General features: G+C 54.4%; 2 protein-coding genes across 26 annotated transcripts in view; one reads left to right on the top strand and one right to left on the bottom strand.

The window, feature by feature from the left end:
* ZMYM4 (zinc finger MYM-type containing 4) overlaps positions 1 to 2352 on the top strand; it is a 39620-nt gene extending 37268 nt beyond the window's left edge. For 5 of the 6 annotated variants that reach the window (XM_032132185.1, XM_032132191.1, XM_032132188.1 and 2 more), the window contains one exon: positions 535 to 797. In XM_032132185.1, coding sequence (XP_031988076.1) covers positions 535 to 742 — 208 coding nt within the window. In that variant the 3' untranslated portion in view covers positions 743 to 797. Of the gene's footprint in view, positions 1 to 534 lie in introns of all 6 variants that reach the window. The other variant, XM_032132184.1, reaches the window with a different exon arrangement.
* A 4015-nt stretch (positions 2353 to 6367) lies between these two features.
* LOC116455081 (interferon alpha-inducible protein 27-like protein 2A) lies at positions 6368 to 14107 on the bottom strand. 20 transcript variants are annotated; one of them, XM_032132478.1, is made up of 8 exons: positions 13685 to 14107; positions 13369 to 13423; positions 10763 to 10806; positions 8911 to 8961; positions 8587 to 8720; positions 7830 to 7880; positions 6953 to 7114; positions 6368 to 6708 (listed from the first exon to the last, which is right to left on the bottom strand). In XM_032132478.1, exons 5-8 carry the CDS (start codon positions 8699 to 8701, stop codon positions 6581 to 6583), a joined length of 456 nt encoding a protein of 151 aa, XP_031988369.1. In that variant the 5' UTR covers positions 8702 to 8720; positions 8911 to 8961; positions 10763 to 10806; positions 13369 to 13423; positions 13685 to 14107; the 3' UTR covers positions 6368 to 6580. The 20 variants fall into 20 exon arrangements, 18 of the variants coding, with proteins under 18 accessions (XP_031988369.1, XP_031988372.1, XP_031988382.1 ...); XM_032132481.1 differs by having other exon boundaries at positions 8587 to 8715; XM_032132491.1 differs by having other exon boundaries at positions 13715 to 13788.

Genomic DNA, 14107 nt, shown 5'->3' with positions numbered 1-14107 from the left:
TTTAGGTTGAAAACTCCCTCTAATCAAATTCAGCTGTTCCCTCAGCACTGTCAAGGGCAGTACTAGCCTAAGTCCCCAAGTGCCACCTCCACATGGCTGTTAAATCCCTCCAGGGACAGGGACTCCACCACTGCCCTGAGCAGCTGTACCAGGGCTGGACAGCCCTTTCAGTGAAGAAATTTTCACTAATATCCAGTCTAAGCCATGAGACCATTTCCACTTGTCCACATTATGCAGCAAGTCTGGAATCCCAGAACCAGTTTCATTCAGGGATTGCATGTCAAATGCATTTATCACTCCTACCATTAACTGGATGACACTGAAAAAGAAGGTACTTTGATTTTCTTTGTTTCTTTATAAGCAACTTCTGCTGAGTGACCTGGAAACAACTTAACTGTTCCCTAAGAGGAAGGGGGAAGACAGTGTTGTCATCTCAATGTAACTTTGATTTCTTTGCCGATTCTTTTTTAAACTCTTGGTAAGATTGTAAGTGCAGGCCAGTGTTCCTAAACCTTGTTTTGTTTGCGTTGGCAGTTCTGAAAGCGTGAAGCAGAGGAGTGATGTGTTCTACCTGCAGCCCGAGCGCTCTTGTGTTCCCAACAGCCCCATGTGGTATTCCACATTGCCAATAGACCCAGGAACCTTGGACATCATGTTAACACGGATTCTTATGGTGAGGGAGGTACATGAAGAACTTGCCAAAGTCAAATCAGAGGACTCTGATATTGAGTTATCAGACTAACTGCAGTGGGGTATTTTCCTTTGAATACGCATCAGAAGCACCAAAATGTGAATACGTCCAGCCTTTGGAAAATGTGTATCAAGTAAGCCAAGATAATGTCACCTACAGGCAGATTTTGTACCACAGTGGATGTACAAACTGGAACTGGAAGGAAGCAAGCTGTGTAAGCTGCAAATCCCAACGTCCTGTGGCACCAGTCAATCCTCGGAACAAATCTGAGTGGAACTCACCTACTGGAGTGGTGCATAAATCCTTTATCTGTTTAGGATTTTTAAAAGTTGTGAGATATTTTTAAGGAAAATGGTTGTGTAAAATCTACCCTCACACTGTTGGGCATGGAGAGCTAGATTGTGGCTCAGGTGACTTCCCAGCCTGCTGGCTGGCAGCCCTTGCTGCCAAGGAACACATGGAGATCCTCGAGCTCTTCCGCAGGATACGAGAGAAAGGGGTGAGGTTTAGACAGACACCTTCTGTTATAAATACACCTACACATACACTTCTATAATTTTTTTTTTTTTTTTTTGAAAACTGGGATCAAATGTTAGCAAGGCAGGAGCCGCTGGCCATCCCAATGGACAACTCTGGCTGCTGTCAAGTGGTCACGCGAGGCCAGACGCCGGCTCCCGCTCGGGGCTCGCGGCAACTCTCGCCCTGTTGGAAGAGGTGCTGTAGGTCAAACTTCCGAGTGACCTTTCGGAGGCTGTCCAGGAGGGGATGTCCTGGGCTCTGTGCGGAATCCCTTCCCCAGCCCCGTAGCTCTGCAGTCTGTCCATATAACCCAGCAAATACTGTGGTGCACGGAAAGTTTATTTCCCTTAAGGCAGCTTTCCTTTCTCCTCTTTCCCTACTCCTATGGTTTTGATTATTTTGTAAGGCAAATCTAGAGAGGGCTTTGTCATTTCAAACAGAAATACACACACACTCTTTCTCTTTCCACCTTTGCAATGCGGGCAGTGTTGTACAAAGGATGCAGTATTACTTCTGACAGCAGAACTGTGGTAGAAAATGACCATGTGTGTTTTTATCCCGCCCCACCCAAAGAAATTTAGTCATAGTGTTGGAAATTGAAAGAGATTTTTTTTTAAGGCTTGGCTGTTACTGAGTCTTTTGGAAGAGAAAAGCTCCCATGTGGTGTTTAGAAGACAGGACATTATCAGATACTGTGTGTATCTCCATTTTCTCAAACTCTAGGTGTGTGTTTCTGATGACCAGTGGTCACAAATTCGTTGGAAACCCAAACTATTTTTAAAGAAGAGAATTGTATGGTTTTTATCTAGCTCTGGTCAGTTATCCATCTTCTGTAACAGGGATCTGATATTTGAGCTTGTCACTAAAATTTCAAGAGATGAAAATCAACAGCCTTGAATAATATTTCCTTTTTTTGTTTTCTTTTGTTTTGTTTGGTTGGGATTTTTGTTTTGTTTTGGTTTTTTTAATTATTTTTTTAGCAGTTACAAAAGTAATTTAACAAAAATAAAATCAGAAAGTAGTCTATTGACGTTGTGTACTCGGTAGTCCTGTCCCTGCCTGTAACAGATTTCACTGATGTATTTTTTAATACAGAAAATTATGTGAAAAGTAAAACCTGCCCCTGATTCTGTCTGACCAAAGCTCATCTGTGTCTGTCATTTCTGAGCAAAGGTTCTGCTTTCTTCATGGCCTGGCATTCCCAGGGGAGATGTTTTGGCCACTCCCTGGCACTCGGAGGCTCAGGGATGCTCCTTCAGGCTCAGTTCTTGCTCCATGAACACCAACCTGCCCCTCCCCATTGTTACACTGAATAATGAAATTGCAGGCAGAGTGGTTTGGACTGGGAAGGTTCAGGGAAAACAAAATCATTCTGGAAAGATCAGTTTGTAGGGGATTGAAAAGGTCTGAGGTGTGTCTGCTGCACACAGGTGTGCCCAGAGCCTCAGTGTCCACAGCACAGGGGAGGCTCCAGGAATTCCTGTGTCTCCTGGGCAGCTGCTGGGGGTGCAGCACGCTGTCCTTGCCTGCTCCCTCCTTTCCTGATCCCCCCTGGGAATGAGCAAGGCAGCAGGAAGGGTAGGCTTTCCTAGGGTGGGGATGGTGTGAAAAACAATCCCACAGCTGAGCATTCCTTAATAGACATTAACAGAAATATTCCCGTAGAATAATGCAGGATGTTTGTACCTTATGAGAAACACTTCTCTTTCTCTGAACATCCTCACTGTTTCTTGTCTGGGAACACTTTCACTGAGGCCAATTTTTTGCAGGCACTTAGAACGAAAGACACTTGCTTCAGATTCTCTCAGCAAGGAAAGTGAAATCCCCGTAACTTTCACTGGCTGAAAGCAAAGTTGTTAAACATTGTGGAAACTCCTTTGACTTGGTGGATGTGATGTGAGAAACATTTTATTGCAGTTCCATGGTAATAATTAACACAGTAAGTAGTTTTAGTTTCAATTTCACTTCTCCTTGGAGGCCCTTTGGCAATGGTCTGCTTTTTCCAGGGTCTGCCTGGGCTGTTTTTGCTTCGTGAGGGATTTCTTGTCAGCCCAGCTCAAGTTCACACTGACACACAAGAAGGATTATCTTGAAGGATTAAAATCTATTTGTAGATTATACACACAGGCTCAAAGTTCTGAACACAAACTTGTTTGTAATCAACATTTCCGACTCAGTTGCTGAGCACACAACCAAGGTTTATTGAGATGTTCTTTTAAAGAAAAATCGTGCCGTGTCCTGCTAAATCACAGAGACAACTGGGCTGGAAAAGACCTTTGAGATCATCGAATCCACACTGATACCTAACACCAGCTTGTCAACCAGACCATGGCACTGAGTGCCTCATCCAGTCTTTCCTTATACTGTAGTCTCAGTGTGGACAGAGAAGCAATAAAGATGGCTATGAGAAAGAAAAATAGAAAACTTTCTGCTACCAGGGTGCCAGCAGGTCCCAGTGCAGGAGGTGTGCTCGGTGCAAACCTGCTGCTCCATGCTGGCTTCAGTTCACTAAAGAAGGGAACTGGGGGCAAGTTGAAAGCCACAGAATTAGGTGCAAAAGTAAGTTAAATTACCTTGGGAATTATTCTGCTAACTACTGCTAAAAAAAAACACCCCAGGATTTCTCTGGAATAGTTTCCAACTCCTCAGAGACTTAAAACAGCAGCAAAGTCCCTCATCACGTGTCCCCAGGTGGGCTGCTGGTTCAGTGCCAGGGCTCACAGAGGTGACTCAGAGGAATGTGCAATAAAGTCATTGGTTTTTTTTGGTAACAATCTCAGTAACTCCCCAGTCCCTCGAGCAGTAGCTTCACTGTTGCCTTAACAACCAAAGAACCCAGAACAAATGCTCGTGCATCGAATGCTTACCGTGCTCGCAACCACCTGGCATGGCTGGAGCTTTGCTCCCCTCAGCACAACAGGTTCCTCCTCATTCTTCCTTGACCTGTCATCCATTTTGAACATTCCAGAGGCAAAACTAAGATTTGCTGTCTTCATTAAAGAGCTGCTCCCTGGCAGTACTTTCCCTGTAGCATCATCAGCCTTGTAAGATTATAAGTAAGAAATAAGTTTTGAGCAGTTGAGTTCCTGTGCATTAACTGTTGGGGGTTTTTTTGTGCCTGTGTACAAGCACCGAAAGCGTGTAAAAATCACAGACCATTGCTGAGGAGAAAGTCTAGAAAGGGTTTGGGCAGCACTGAAATGGGTGTGTTGTGCCTCTCAGAGCTGCAGGTCTTGTTTCATGTTGCCAGAGCTTCTCACCTGCAGCAGGTGATGTAACAGAGGAGTCCCCACAGGATCCTCTCCTTTGCCTTACAGGGCTCAGCTGCTTCAGGGAAATCCCTTTGGTCCAGCGCCATGGCTGCAGAGTTGGGCAGGTAGGACTGACTCTGCTTTTGCATCTTCCCTGGGAGGAAACAGCTGGCTTGGAAACGATGGGGGGGGTCAGATGGTTCTGCACAATATTATTGTGTTTGTTTTGAAGTTGACCCCAGCCCTTTTTTAGGTGGATTTTTTTTAACTAAGGAAGAAATCACTCATTTAGTCTGACCACTGGCACAAACTTCTTCCAGCAGCAGAACTGTAGGAACTTGCCTTTTTGTCTTCAGTTCCCCCACCACAATCCCAAGAAGCATTCCAGAAGTTTTCTGTTGTGTTGTGCTTGCTGAGGGAACAATTTCGGACATGCTAGGAAGAGCAAGTGGCAGAAGAGCTGTTGCAAGGTGCTGGGAAGGTGCTTTGGGCAGGCAGGTAATTGATGGTACATGGCAAAACACTAATATAAATATTAAGTCCCTAAGATTCATGGTTTCATATTCAAAACATCTCACTGAGGGGGTCCTTGATGCTCAACCACTGGCACTGGTGCTGGCTCTGCTCCAGGGAGTGTTGCACAGTTGCAGAATGGTTTTAAAAGTCATAAAGGCTCAAAGCAAAAAAGGGCAGTTTGGATTCCTCTAGCCACAGAACTGAAATGTCTGCTGGACATCACATTCCCTAAGCTGACGGATTTTCAGCAGAGATTCAGCTTTTATTAAAGAAACAAGAGCTGGGATACCTAACTTTCACCTGCCAGGTGGGAGAAGAGAATTTATGACAAGGAAACAGTGAAGTTGGACAGAGCTTTGCACCCCAAATCTGAAAATGCCATGGTTTTAATCTTGGCAGATCCAAGTGGATGTGGCAGCACAAGCCACACAACCCAGCTTGGTTGTCTTGATTATTAGTCAGCCTTTGGCTATGTCAACAAAGGGGCTTGGGCCTTCGAGTCCTGGGTCCTTTATCCTCTCTTCTGCATATTTATGACACAAACAGCCAGGGCAATTTGAAAAGGTCTTTTTGACCTGCTGGGAGCCAGGCTGCAGCTTTGGAGAGAAGGGTGAGGGTGATGGCACCTGATCTTTCTCCCCAGCTAAGCCACTGACTCATCCCCCAGCCCCAGCACACATTTCCCGTCACTCCTGTTGGATCGATGACACCTCATGTCTTGTCCCTTCCAATCTGTACCTCGGTTGTACCCTCCGTAAATTGGCCAGACTTTCCTACCTCGTTAGGGCATTATGAGGCAGAATTCCGTAGGATGCTTTGCAGTGCCGTGATGAAAGGTGCTATATAACTGCAAAGTGTTACTTCAGAAGATGTAACTAGGTCACCAGTGCATCATAACCTATATTAAGCAGACATTTTCTTATATGAGAATTTATAGAGCTCAATGTATGGTATTAATAAGTGAATTATTGAGACCCTCAAAATAGTTTTTGTTTCAATCGTATCTGTATTCTGGAAAAGTGATTAAAAACCTTTAACCTTAATAAAAGAGTGCATCCTCCTTTCCTGTATGATGTTGGAATCTAAGTTTAAGAGCAGAATCTCAGAGATTTCAAACAGGGAGGGCTCATTTGTTTTTAAGCCGCTGTTAAAATTGCAGCTGATCACCTGCACAGCAACACCTGGTGGTTCCCACGTGGTGATCCCACTCACACCCGGTTTTGTTCCTCTGGCGTGGGCAGTAACTACGCACCTTCCCCCAGCCAAGTGCAGGGGAGCTGGTGGCACCCGTCAGCGAGCGGGTCAGTCCTGGGGACTGAACATCCCCTGTGCTCTGTCACCCTCTAATGCCACCATCACCCAAGAGCAGCAGCGACACACAAACACCAACTCTGCTGCAGGCAAAGCACCTTTATTGGCTTCAGGGCACTCGTTGCTCAGGAGAATCCAAAGCTTTTAAAAGGAGAGGCAAGGCTCTGAGGTGTCAGTGGGGGTTTCCCAGCACCTGCCATCATGCATGGCAAGGCCTTAGGATCAGGCACCTGCTTGGCTTCTCTTGGGTTCCTCATTTGGAGTTGTCTCCTCCTCATGTTTGTCACACGAGTTACTTTTTCTTGGGTTTGCCTCTTGGAGGTTTCTTCCACCTGGACAGCCAGGCACCGGTTGCTCCACCAACTGTGCCCAGGGCAGACGTCAGCCCAATTTTGGCACCAATAGAGAAACCTGCAGCTCCTGCAAAGACAGATCAGGGTGTGAAGTCCCAGGAGCATCGAGGCTGCCTGCTGAGGGACCGAGCACTGGGCACAGACAGCCAAGGACTCCTGGGCAGGGAGAACCTGGAGAGTTTGGAGCCATTCACACCAGTGAGGACTTAAGGGGCTGGTTTGGCTCTAGAGCAAGCCCAGGGTACAACCCTGTGTTCCCTCCCATGGAGATGGAGCCAGGGCAGCCCAGCTCCCCCGCCCTCCCCACTCACCGATCGACTGCAGCACAGCCACGGTGCTGCCGGCGGCCACTCCGCCGCCGTTGGCGATGGCAGCTGCCGACATCATCTTGGCAGCAATGGAGCCAGCGGCGATGCCAGCTCCTGTGAACCCCAGTGCGCCGATGAACACCGGGATGCCAACCAGTGCCACAGCTGCAGGGAGGACAGAGCAGCGTTAGGGTGCTCTCTGTGACCCACTCCTCCCCCCGCCACCAGCACCAGAACCGGTGTCTCCAAAAGGAACCAGGGACCAGAGTGGACAGTGAGGGCTGGGGGTGCAGGGATGGGGACACCCCATGGTCGGCAGGAGAGGAACGGTGTGCAGTGTGTGCAGGCAGAATTCCAGGCAGCAGCCAGTGCTGCCCCTTCTCCACCCTGCCTGCACCCCAGTTCTCCCCAGCCCTCAAGAGTACTCGTAGCCTCAGCCCAGCCCAGTCCTCAGGACCACAGGGGCTGGGACCGGGCAGTGAACCCGAGCGCTGCCCATGCAGTGCCAGACCCTCACCTGCTCCCACTGTGGCTCCAATGGCAGCTCCAATGACTTTCCGTTTCTTCCCTGAAAAGGAAAATGGCAGAAGGGCAGGAAGGACAGGAGCATGGACAGTAAAGCTCCCCTGAGCAGTGCTGAGCACCCTGTGCCAGGCAGAGCAGGACACCCCATGGTCGGCAGGAGAGGAACGGTGTGCAGTGTGTGCAGGCAGAATTCCAGGCAGCAGCCAGTGCTGCCCCTCCTCCACCCTGCCTGCACCCCAGTTCTCCCCAGCCCTCAAGAGTACTCGCAGCCCCAGCCCAGCCCAGTCCTCAGGACCACAGGGGCTGGGACCGGGCAGTGAACCCGAGCGCTGCCCATCCAGTGCCAGACCCTCACCTGCTCCCGCTGTGGCTCCAATGGCAGCTCCAATGACTTTCCGTTTCTTCCCTGAAAAGGAAAATGGCAGAAGGGCAGGAAGGACAGGAGCATGGACAGTAAAGCTCCCCTGAGCAGTGCTGAGCACCCTGTGCCAGGCAGAGCAGGCTCCCAGTGCCAGCAGCAGCTCCTCCAGCCTCCCCCTGCCTTCATCTGCCCCCGGCCCCTGAAGACCCCAGGGAAGAGGCCACTGGTGGGGTGGGTCCCACTGCCCCCCCCAGGCTGGGAGGAAAAGGGAGAAGGGGCACACCCTGGGGTGCCCACCCACCCTGCCCACCACACCCACCAACCCGGAACAGCACAGCATATGTCAGCCGTCTGTCACCTGCCACCAGCACAAGATTAATCAAACACAGGCCAACTCACCCTCTGCCTTGCCAGCTCCTCCCTGTGTAGGGGAGAGGTAGCAGGGCTGGAAACACTGCCTGCTGCCATCCCTTCCTGGAGCACGGCAAATCCCAAGGCACTTGGCGGGTACCGGGGCCCCGGCCCCAACTGCACACCCACCACCCCTACAGCCCCATCTGCAATGCACTTGTACTTTCAGGGCACCCATTGTTCCAGCACATCCCCAGCTCTTAAGAGGGTGGCCAAGCTGTGTCCAGGGATGGTGACTGCACCACTGCCCCCCCCCCGGGCAGACGATTCCAGTGCCCAATCACTCTTTCAGTGAAGAATTTTTTCCTGATGTCTAACCTAAACTTCCCCTGGACTTTACCTGGACCAGCCTCATCCTTGGGTTCATCACCAGGAGTTGTCTCCTCCCCAGATTCTTCATCTGAAATTGTCTCCTTCTTGGGTTCCTCATCCGGAGTTGGCTTCTTCTTGGACATCTTGGCAGAGACTGCTGCACTGAGTGACAGCAGGATAGATGTCAGCCCAATTTTGGCACCAAGAGAGAAACCTGTAGCTCCAGGCCAGTGCTGCCCCTCCCTCACGGCAGCACCCTGAGTCTCCCCGGCCCCAGAACTCGCAGCCCCCAGCTGGCCCGGTCCCTGACGGGACTGGGACCAGGCAGTGAACCCAAGTGCTGGAGATTTACCTTCTTGGGCAGCAGCTCCAGTGGCAGCTCCTTTGCTTCTGTGTCTCACACCTAAGAGAGAAAAAGGCAGGAGGGCAGGAGGGAGAAGAGGAAGAAGAAAAGGAAAACGAAGAGGAAAGGGACAGGGAAGGTGGAAAAGGAAAGGGAGCAGCACTGCCCGTGCTGCTCACCTGCCCGCACCGTCGCTCACCTGCCCGCACCGTCGCTCACCTGCCCGCACCGTCGCTCACCTGCCCGCAGTGCCCGTGGACTGGAACGGGTCCGGTGCCCGCCCCGGGGCTGCCCCGCCCCAGCCACGCCCGGCGCGTCCCGCCCGGGCAGGAGGCAGAGGGCTGAGCTTTGTTTGGGGGGTCAGATACAGCAAGGGGCGCACGGGACAGAGGTGGGGGTCCCAGCCGGGGTACCGGGGGGTCCAGAGTGCAGGGCCACGGCAGACAACTGCGAGGGTCCCGGCGTGGATCCGCGGGGTCACGGCACGGCAGCCAAACCAGAGCCCAGAGCCTTGGTGGCTGTCGCGGCTAACCCCAGCCAGCCCCAAGCACCTCGCAGCCCCTCGCTTACCCCCCCCCCCCACACCTCCATCGGGACCAGGGAGAGAACGGAAGGGTAAAAGCCAGAAAACGCGTGGGCTGAAATAAACAGCTTAATAGGGAAAGCAAAAGCCGTGCACGCAAGCAAAGCAAACCCAGGAATTCATTCCCTGCTTCCCGTGGGCAGGCAGGTCCTCAGCACCTCCAGGAGAGCAGGACCCCTTCACATGGAGCAGAGAAACACCATCAATTCCAAATGTCCCCTCCTTCCGCCTTCGTCCATCCATTTATGTCACATGCTCTGGGATACCCCATTGGTCACTTGGGGTCACCTGTCCCTGCCAGGTCTCCTCCCAGCCTCCCACACACTCCCAAATCCCTCCCCAGCACGGCCGTATGAGGGGCAGGAAAGGCCTTGGCTCTGGGCAAGCTCAGCACTAACAAAACACCTCTGTGTTATCAACCCCGTGTTCGGCACAAACCCAAAACACAGCCCCAGAGCAGCCCCTGGGAGGAACATTAACTCTGCCCCAGCCCGAAGCACCGCAATGGCCAACAGGACAGACCCTCAGGAGTCCTGAAGAAGAGGAAGAAAAATCAACCCGGGTCCCCCCCAGCAGGCCTGGCCTAAGCATACGGCTCCCCATCCCCCCTAGCCATGGGGAGCACCTCAAGGAGGAGCAGATCCCCCAGACCTCACCTCCCTGCTGCCATCGGGGGGCCCCACACACCGGGCAGCGCAGGCAGTGCGGCCACACCGGGCACCCCTGGGCCTGGACCCTGCCCCCATGGCCACCCCAGGGCCTGGACATGCTGCTGGCACTGCCCGGGGAGGCAAAAGTACAGAGTGCTGGGGAAATACTGTTCTGCCTTGTTTACTAACACTGCTGCATAATGCATTTCTTTGAGGTAATTAGAGAAAATACAGGAACTGAAACTCAACTGAGTGTGGGGTGAGCCCTGAGGACACACATGGGGCACAGTACGGGACACACAGCACTTGTCAACCCAGTCTGTCACCTGTCAGCAGCACAAGGTGAATCAAACATAGTTTATAACAAAACCATCCTGCATGGGGGCCAGTGGCCCTGGTGAATCCCAAAACCAGGCAGGGGCTGTGGGGAGCACAGCGACCAGAGTGGGGAGCAAGGCCTGGGAGGTGCAGGGACGTGGACACCCCAGGGCCGGCAGGAGAGGAACGGTGTGCAGGGCTGCAGCAGTGCAGGCAGAATTCCAGGCGGCGAGCGGCCAGTGCTGCCCCTTCCCTCTCAGCAGCTCCCAAAGTGACCCCGAGCGCTGCTCAGCCCGTGCCAGACGCTCACCTGCAATTGTAGCTCCAATGACGATTCCAAGGCCGAGTACAAAGCTGAATGCAATGACAAGTGAAAACCAACTTATGAAGGAAAATGACAGAAGGGCCGGAGTGCGGGCACTAAAGCTCCTCCCGGCTGGAGCCCAGCGCGCTGTGCCGGGCAGGGCAGGGGCCCGGCGGCAGCAGCAGCTCTCCCAGCCCCACCCTCCTTCAGCCCTACCGGGACTAGAGGGGAGGAGGGGCAAACCCCAGGGTCGCCGTGTCCCCCCAGGCAGTGCCACTGCAGGGCCCGTGCCCCCCACGCCACGAGCCCCCCAACTTACCCATGGCAGCCTGGCCGCGAGCGAGAACCGCGCAGGGTCCTCGGTGAGCCTGGTCCTGCCGGGAAAGAGAACAAAACTTTCTTCCGTGGGCAGTGGGTGAGGCCGGCAGGGCTTTGCCGCCCTGCACGAACGCCCCCAGCCACCCCTGTCCCCTCCAGGAGCCCCCGGCCACCCCACGAAAGCAGAGACCCCTCAGCCCCCGCCCAGGCTCCTGCCCGGCCCAGGGCTCGGTGCTGCTCCGCCGGTGCAGCGAGGTGAGCAGCCCCCCGTTATCGTCCCCCCCTCAGGGACAGGGCACTGTCCCCAAACACCCACCGCGGGAGCGCAGCACCCCACGCACCAACCTGTGCTGTGGGTAATGAGGGGCCAAGTGCTGCTGGAAAGAAAATGACAGGAAATCCCCTGATAATGGACTTACGGAAAATGTCTAAAACCGCTCGCTGAGTTTCACTTTCATTCTCAATGTTTACTCTTGATGTTGTGGTCTCTGCTCGAGCAGGCCCTGAGGATCCCAGACACGGCTCCCAGGACCCAAGACAAGTCCCCAGCCCAGCAGCAGTGGTGGGGCAGAGCGTGTCTGGCTGGACCAGCACCCCTGTCCCACCCCAAATCAAACTGAGTGGGTGTCCTGAGGCCAGACGCTGCAGAGATGCACCCACTTAAGCCCTGGTGCTCTGCCGGCCCTGCAATGCCGTGTGATGCTGCCGGGAGGATTTGCTGTAGCACTGCCGGTGTCCCAGGCTCTGGCAGGGCTGTCAGGGTTCAGAGCCAGCCCCTCGCTGTGCAGGGGAGCAGCAGCAAGGCTGGAAATGCTGCCTGGAGCCCGGCAAATCCCCCGGAGCTGGGCAGGCACTTCAGCCACAACGCACACCAAGCACCACCACACACGCACGTGTGCAACACACTTTTATTAAAACTTTCAAGGAATTTATTGCTCAAGGAAATCCAAATCTTTTAAAGACGCAGCTGGGGGTCTGCGGGGGCTTTCCAGAGCCTGACATGGGAAGATAGACTGCTTGGAAAGAAGAAAAACTGCTTGGCTTTGGGTTGGTAACCTAGAGTTCTTCCTTTGGAGAGCATGGCATCGGCTGCTGCTTGCAGGGCAGAGTCAGGCCTTTTGTTTTCACCCTGCAAAGACAAACGTTTGATGTCCCAGAAGCATCGAAGCTGCCTTCTAAGGGACAACCACAAGGCAGGGACAGCCAAGGGCTTCTCCTGGGCAGGGAGAGGCAAGGGTCTCCCTGGACTGTGCCAGGGAGTTTGCCTGCAGCAAGTTCTGCTCCTGAGCAATCCAACCCTCTCCGCTGTTCCTTTCTGTCTCTGGCCACTGCTGCCAGTGGACACAAGTGTTGTTCTTGCCACAGAGCAGTCACCTTCCTGCATGGCCCCTGAGGCCCTCAGCCTTGACCCCTACCCCAGCAGGTCCTGATTCTTCCCACCACATTGGGGATTGATCCCTTCCCCACATTTAGGGGAGATTTGGACCAGTGAGGAGTTAAAGAACTGGTTTGGCTTTAGAGCAAGCCCAGGGTACAACCCCGTATTCCCACCCAGCACAGCCCAGCTCCCCTGCCCTCCCCACTCACCGACTGTGAAAGCGAAGGCAAAAGCCACGCTCTTGGTAATCCCCACTGCACCGATGGACACCGGCATACCACCTGCCACGGCTGCAGGGAGGACAGAGCAGCGTTAGGGTGCTCTCTGTGACCCACTTCTTCCCCTGCCACCAGCACCAGAACCGGCCTCCCCAAAAGGAACCAGGGACCAGAGTGGACAGTGAGGGCTGGGGGTGCAGGGATGGGGACACCCCATGGTCGGCAGGAGAGGAACGGTGTGCAGGGCTGCAGCAGTGCAGGCAGAATTCCAGGCGGCGAGCGGCCAGTGCTGCCCCTTCCCTCTCAGCAGCTCCCAAAGTGACCCCGAGCGCTGCTCAGCCCGTGCCAGACGCTCACCTATGAGTGCCATTCCAACGACCATTCCAAGGAAGAGTGCAATGCCGATTCCATCCCAACCTAAGAAGGAAAATGACAGAAGGGCCGGAGTGCGGGCACTAAAGCTCCTCCCGGCTGGAGCCCAGCGCGCTGTGCCGGGCAGGGCAGGGGCCCGGCGGCAGCAGCAGCTCTCCCAGCCCCACCCTCCTTCAGCCCCGCAGACGCCCGGGAACGGCACCGGCCCCGCTGCCGCCACGGCCCGGAGGAGAGGGCAGAAAGAGCAAAAGCACAGAGTCCCCGCGTCCCTCGTGCTGTCCCCTTGCAGGGCCCGTGCCCCCCACGCCACGAGCCCCCCAACTTACCCATGGCAGCCTGGCCGCGAGCGAGAACCGCGCAGGGTCCTCGGTGAGCCTGGTCCTGCCGGGAAAGAGAACAAAACTTTCTTCCGTGGGCAGTGGGTGAGGCCGGCAGGGCTTTGCCGCCCTGCACGAACGCCCCCAGCCACCCCTGTCCCCTCCAGGAGCCCCCGGCCCCCCCACGAAAGCAGAGACCCCCTCAGCCCCCGCCCAGGCTCCTGCCCGGCCCAGGGCTCGGTGCTGCTCCGCCGGTGCAGCGAGGTGAGCAGCCCCCCGTTATCGTCCCCCCCTCAGGGAAAGGGCGCTGTCCCCAAACACCCACCGCGGGAGCGCAGCACCTCACGCCACCAACCCGTGCTGTGTCTTAAGGTCCGGAAAGATCGAGGCAGGGCGCGTCGGGACAGTTAATTTTCGAGTTTCACTTTCTCATTAACTCTTTATGTTGCTGTCTCTGGGGCGGGGCTGGAGCGGGGCTGGAGCTCCCGCGTTTTCGGGGGTCGGACCCTGGGGGTGTCCCCGCAGGGAGCCCTTTCTCCCCGACCGCCTCGGACGGGAGCTGCGGGGGCTGCGGAGCAAGGACGCGCCGGGCTGGTGGCTCCTCACGCCTGTGCCAGGGCTCCCGTGGCTTCACGGGGCGTTTCCCGACTGCTGAAACGCCGCGGTTTTGACGACGACCTCGGGCAAGTTTGGAAATCGTAGCTGAAGCCGCTCCGCCTGCCTCCTCTCCACCGGGCAGCCTCAAAAA

Source organism: Corvus moneduloides, chromosome 23 (assembly GCF_009650955.1).
Source record: "Corvus moneduloides isolate bCorMon1 chromosome 23, bCorMon1.pri, whole genome shotgun sequence".
Taxonomy (NCBI): Eukaryota; Metazoa; Chordata; class Aves; order Passeriformes; family Corvidae; genus Corvus; species Corvus moneduloides.
The sequence above is the reverse complement of the archived record's forward strand: the minus strand, read 5'-3'. Positions and strand labels throughout refer to the sequence as shown.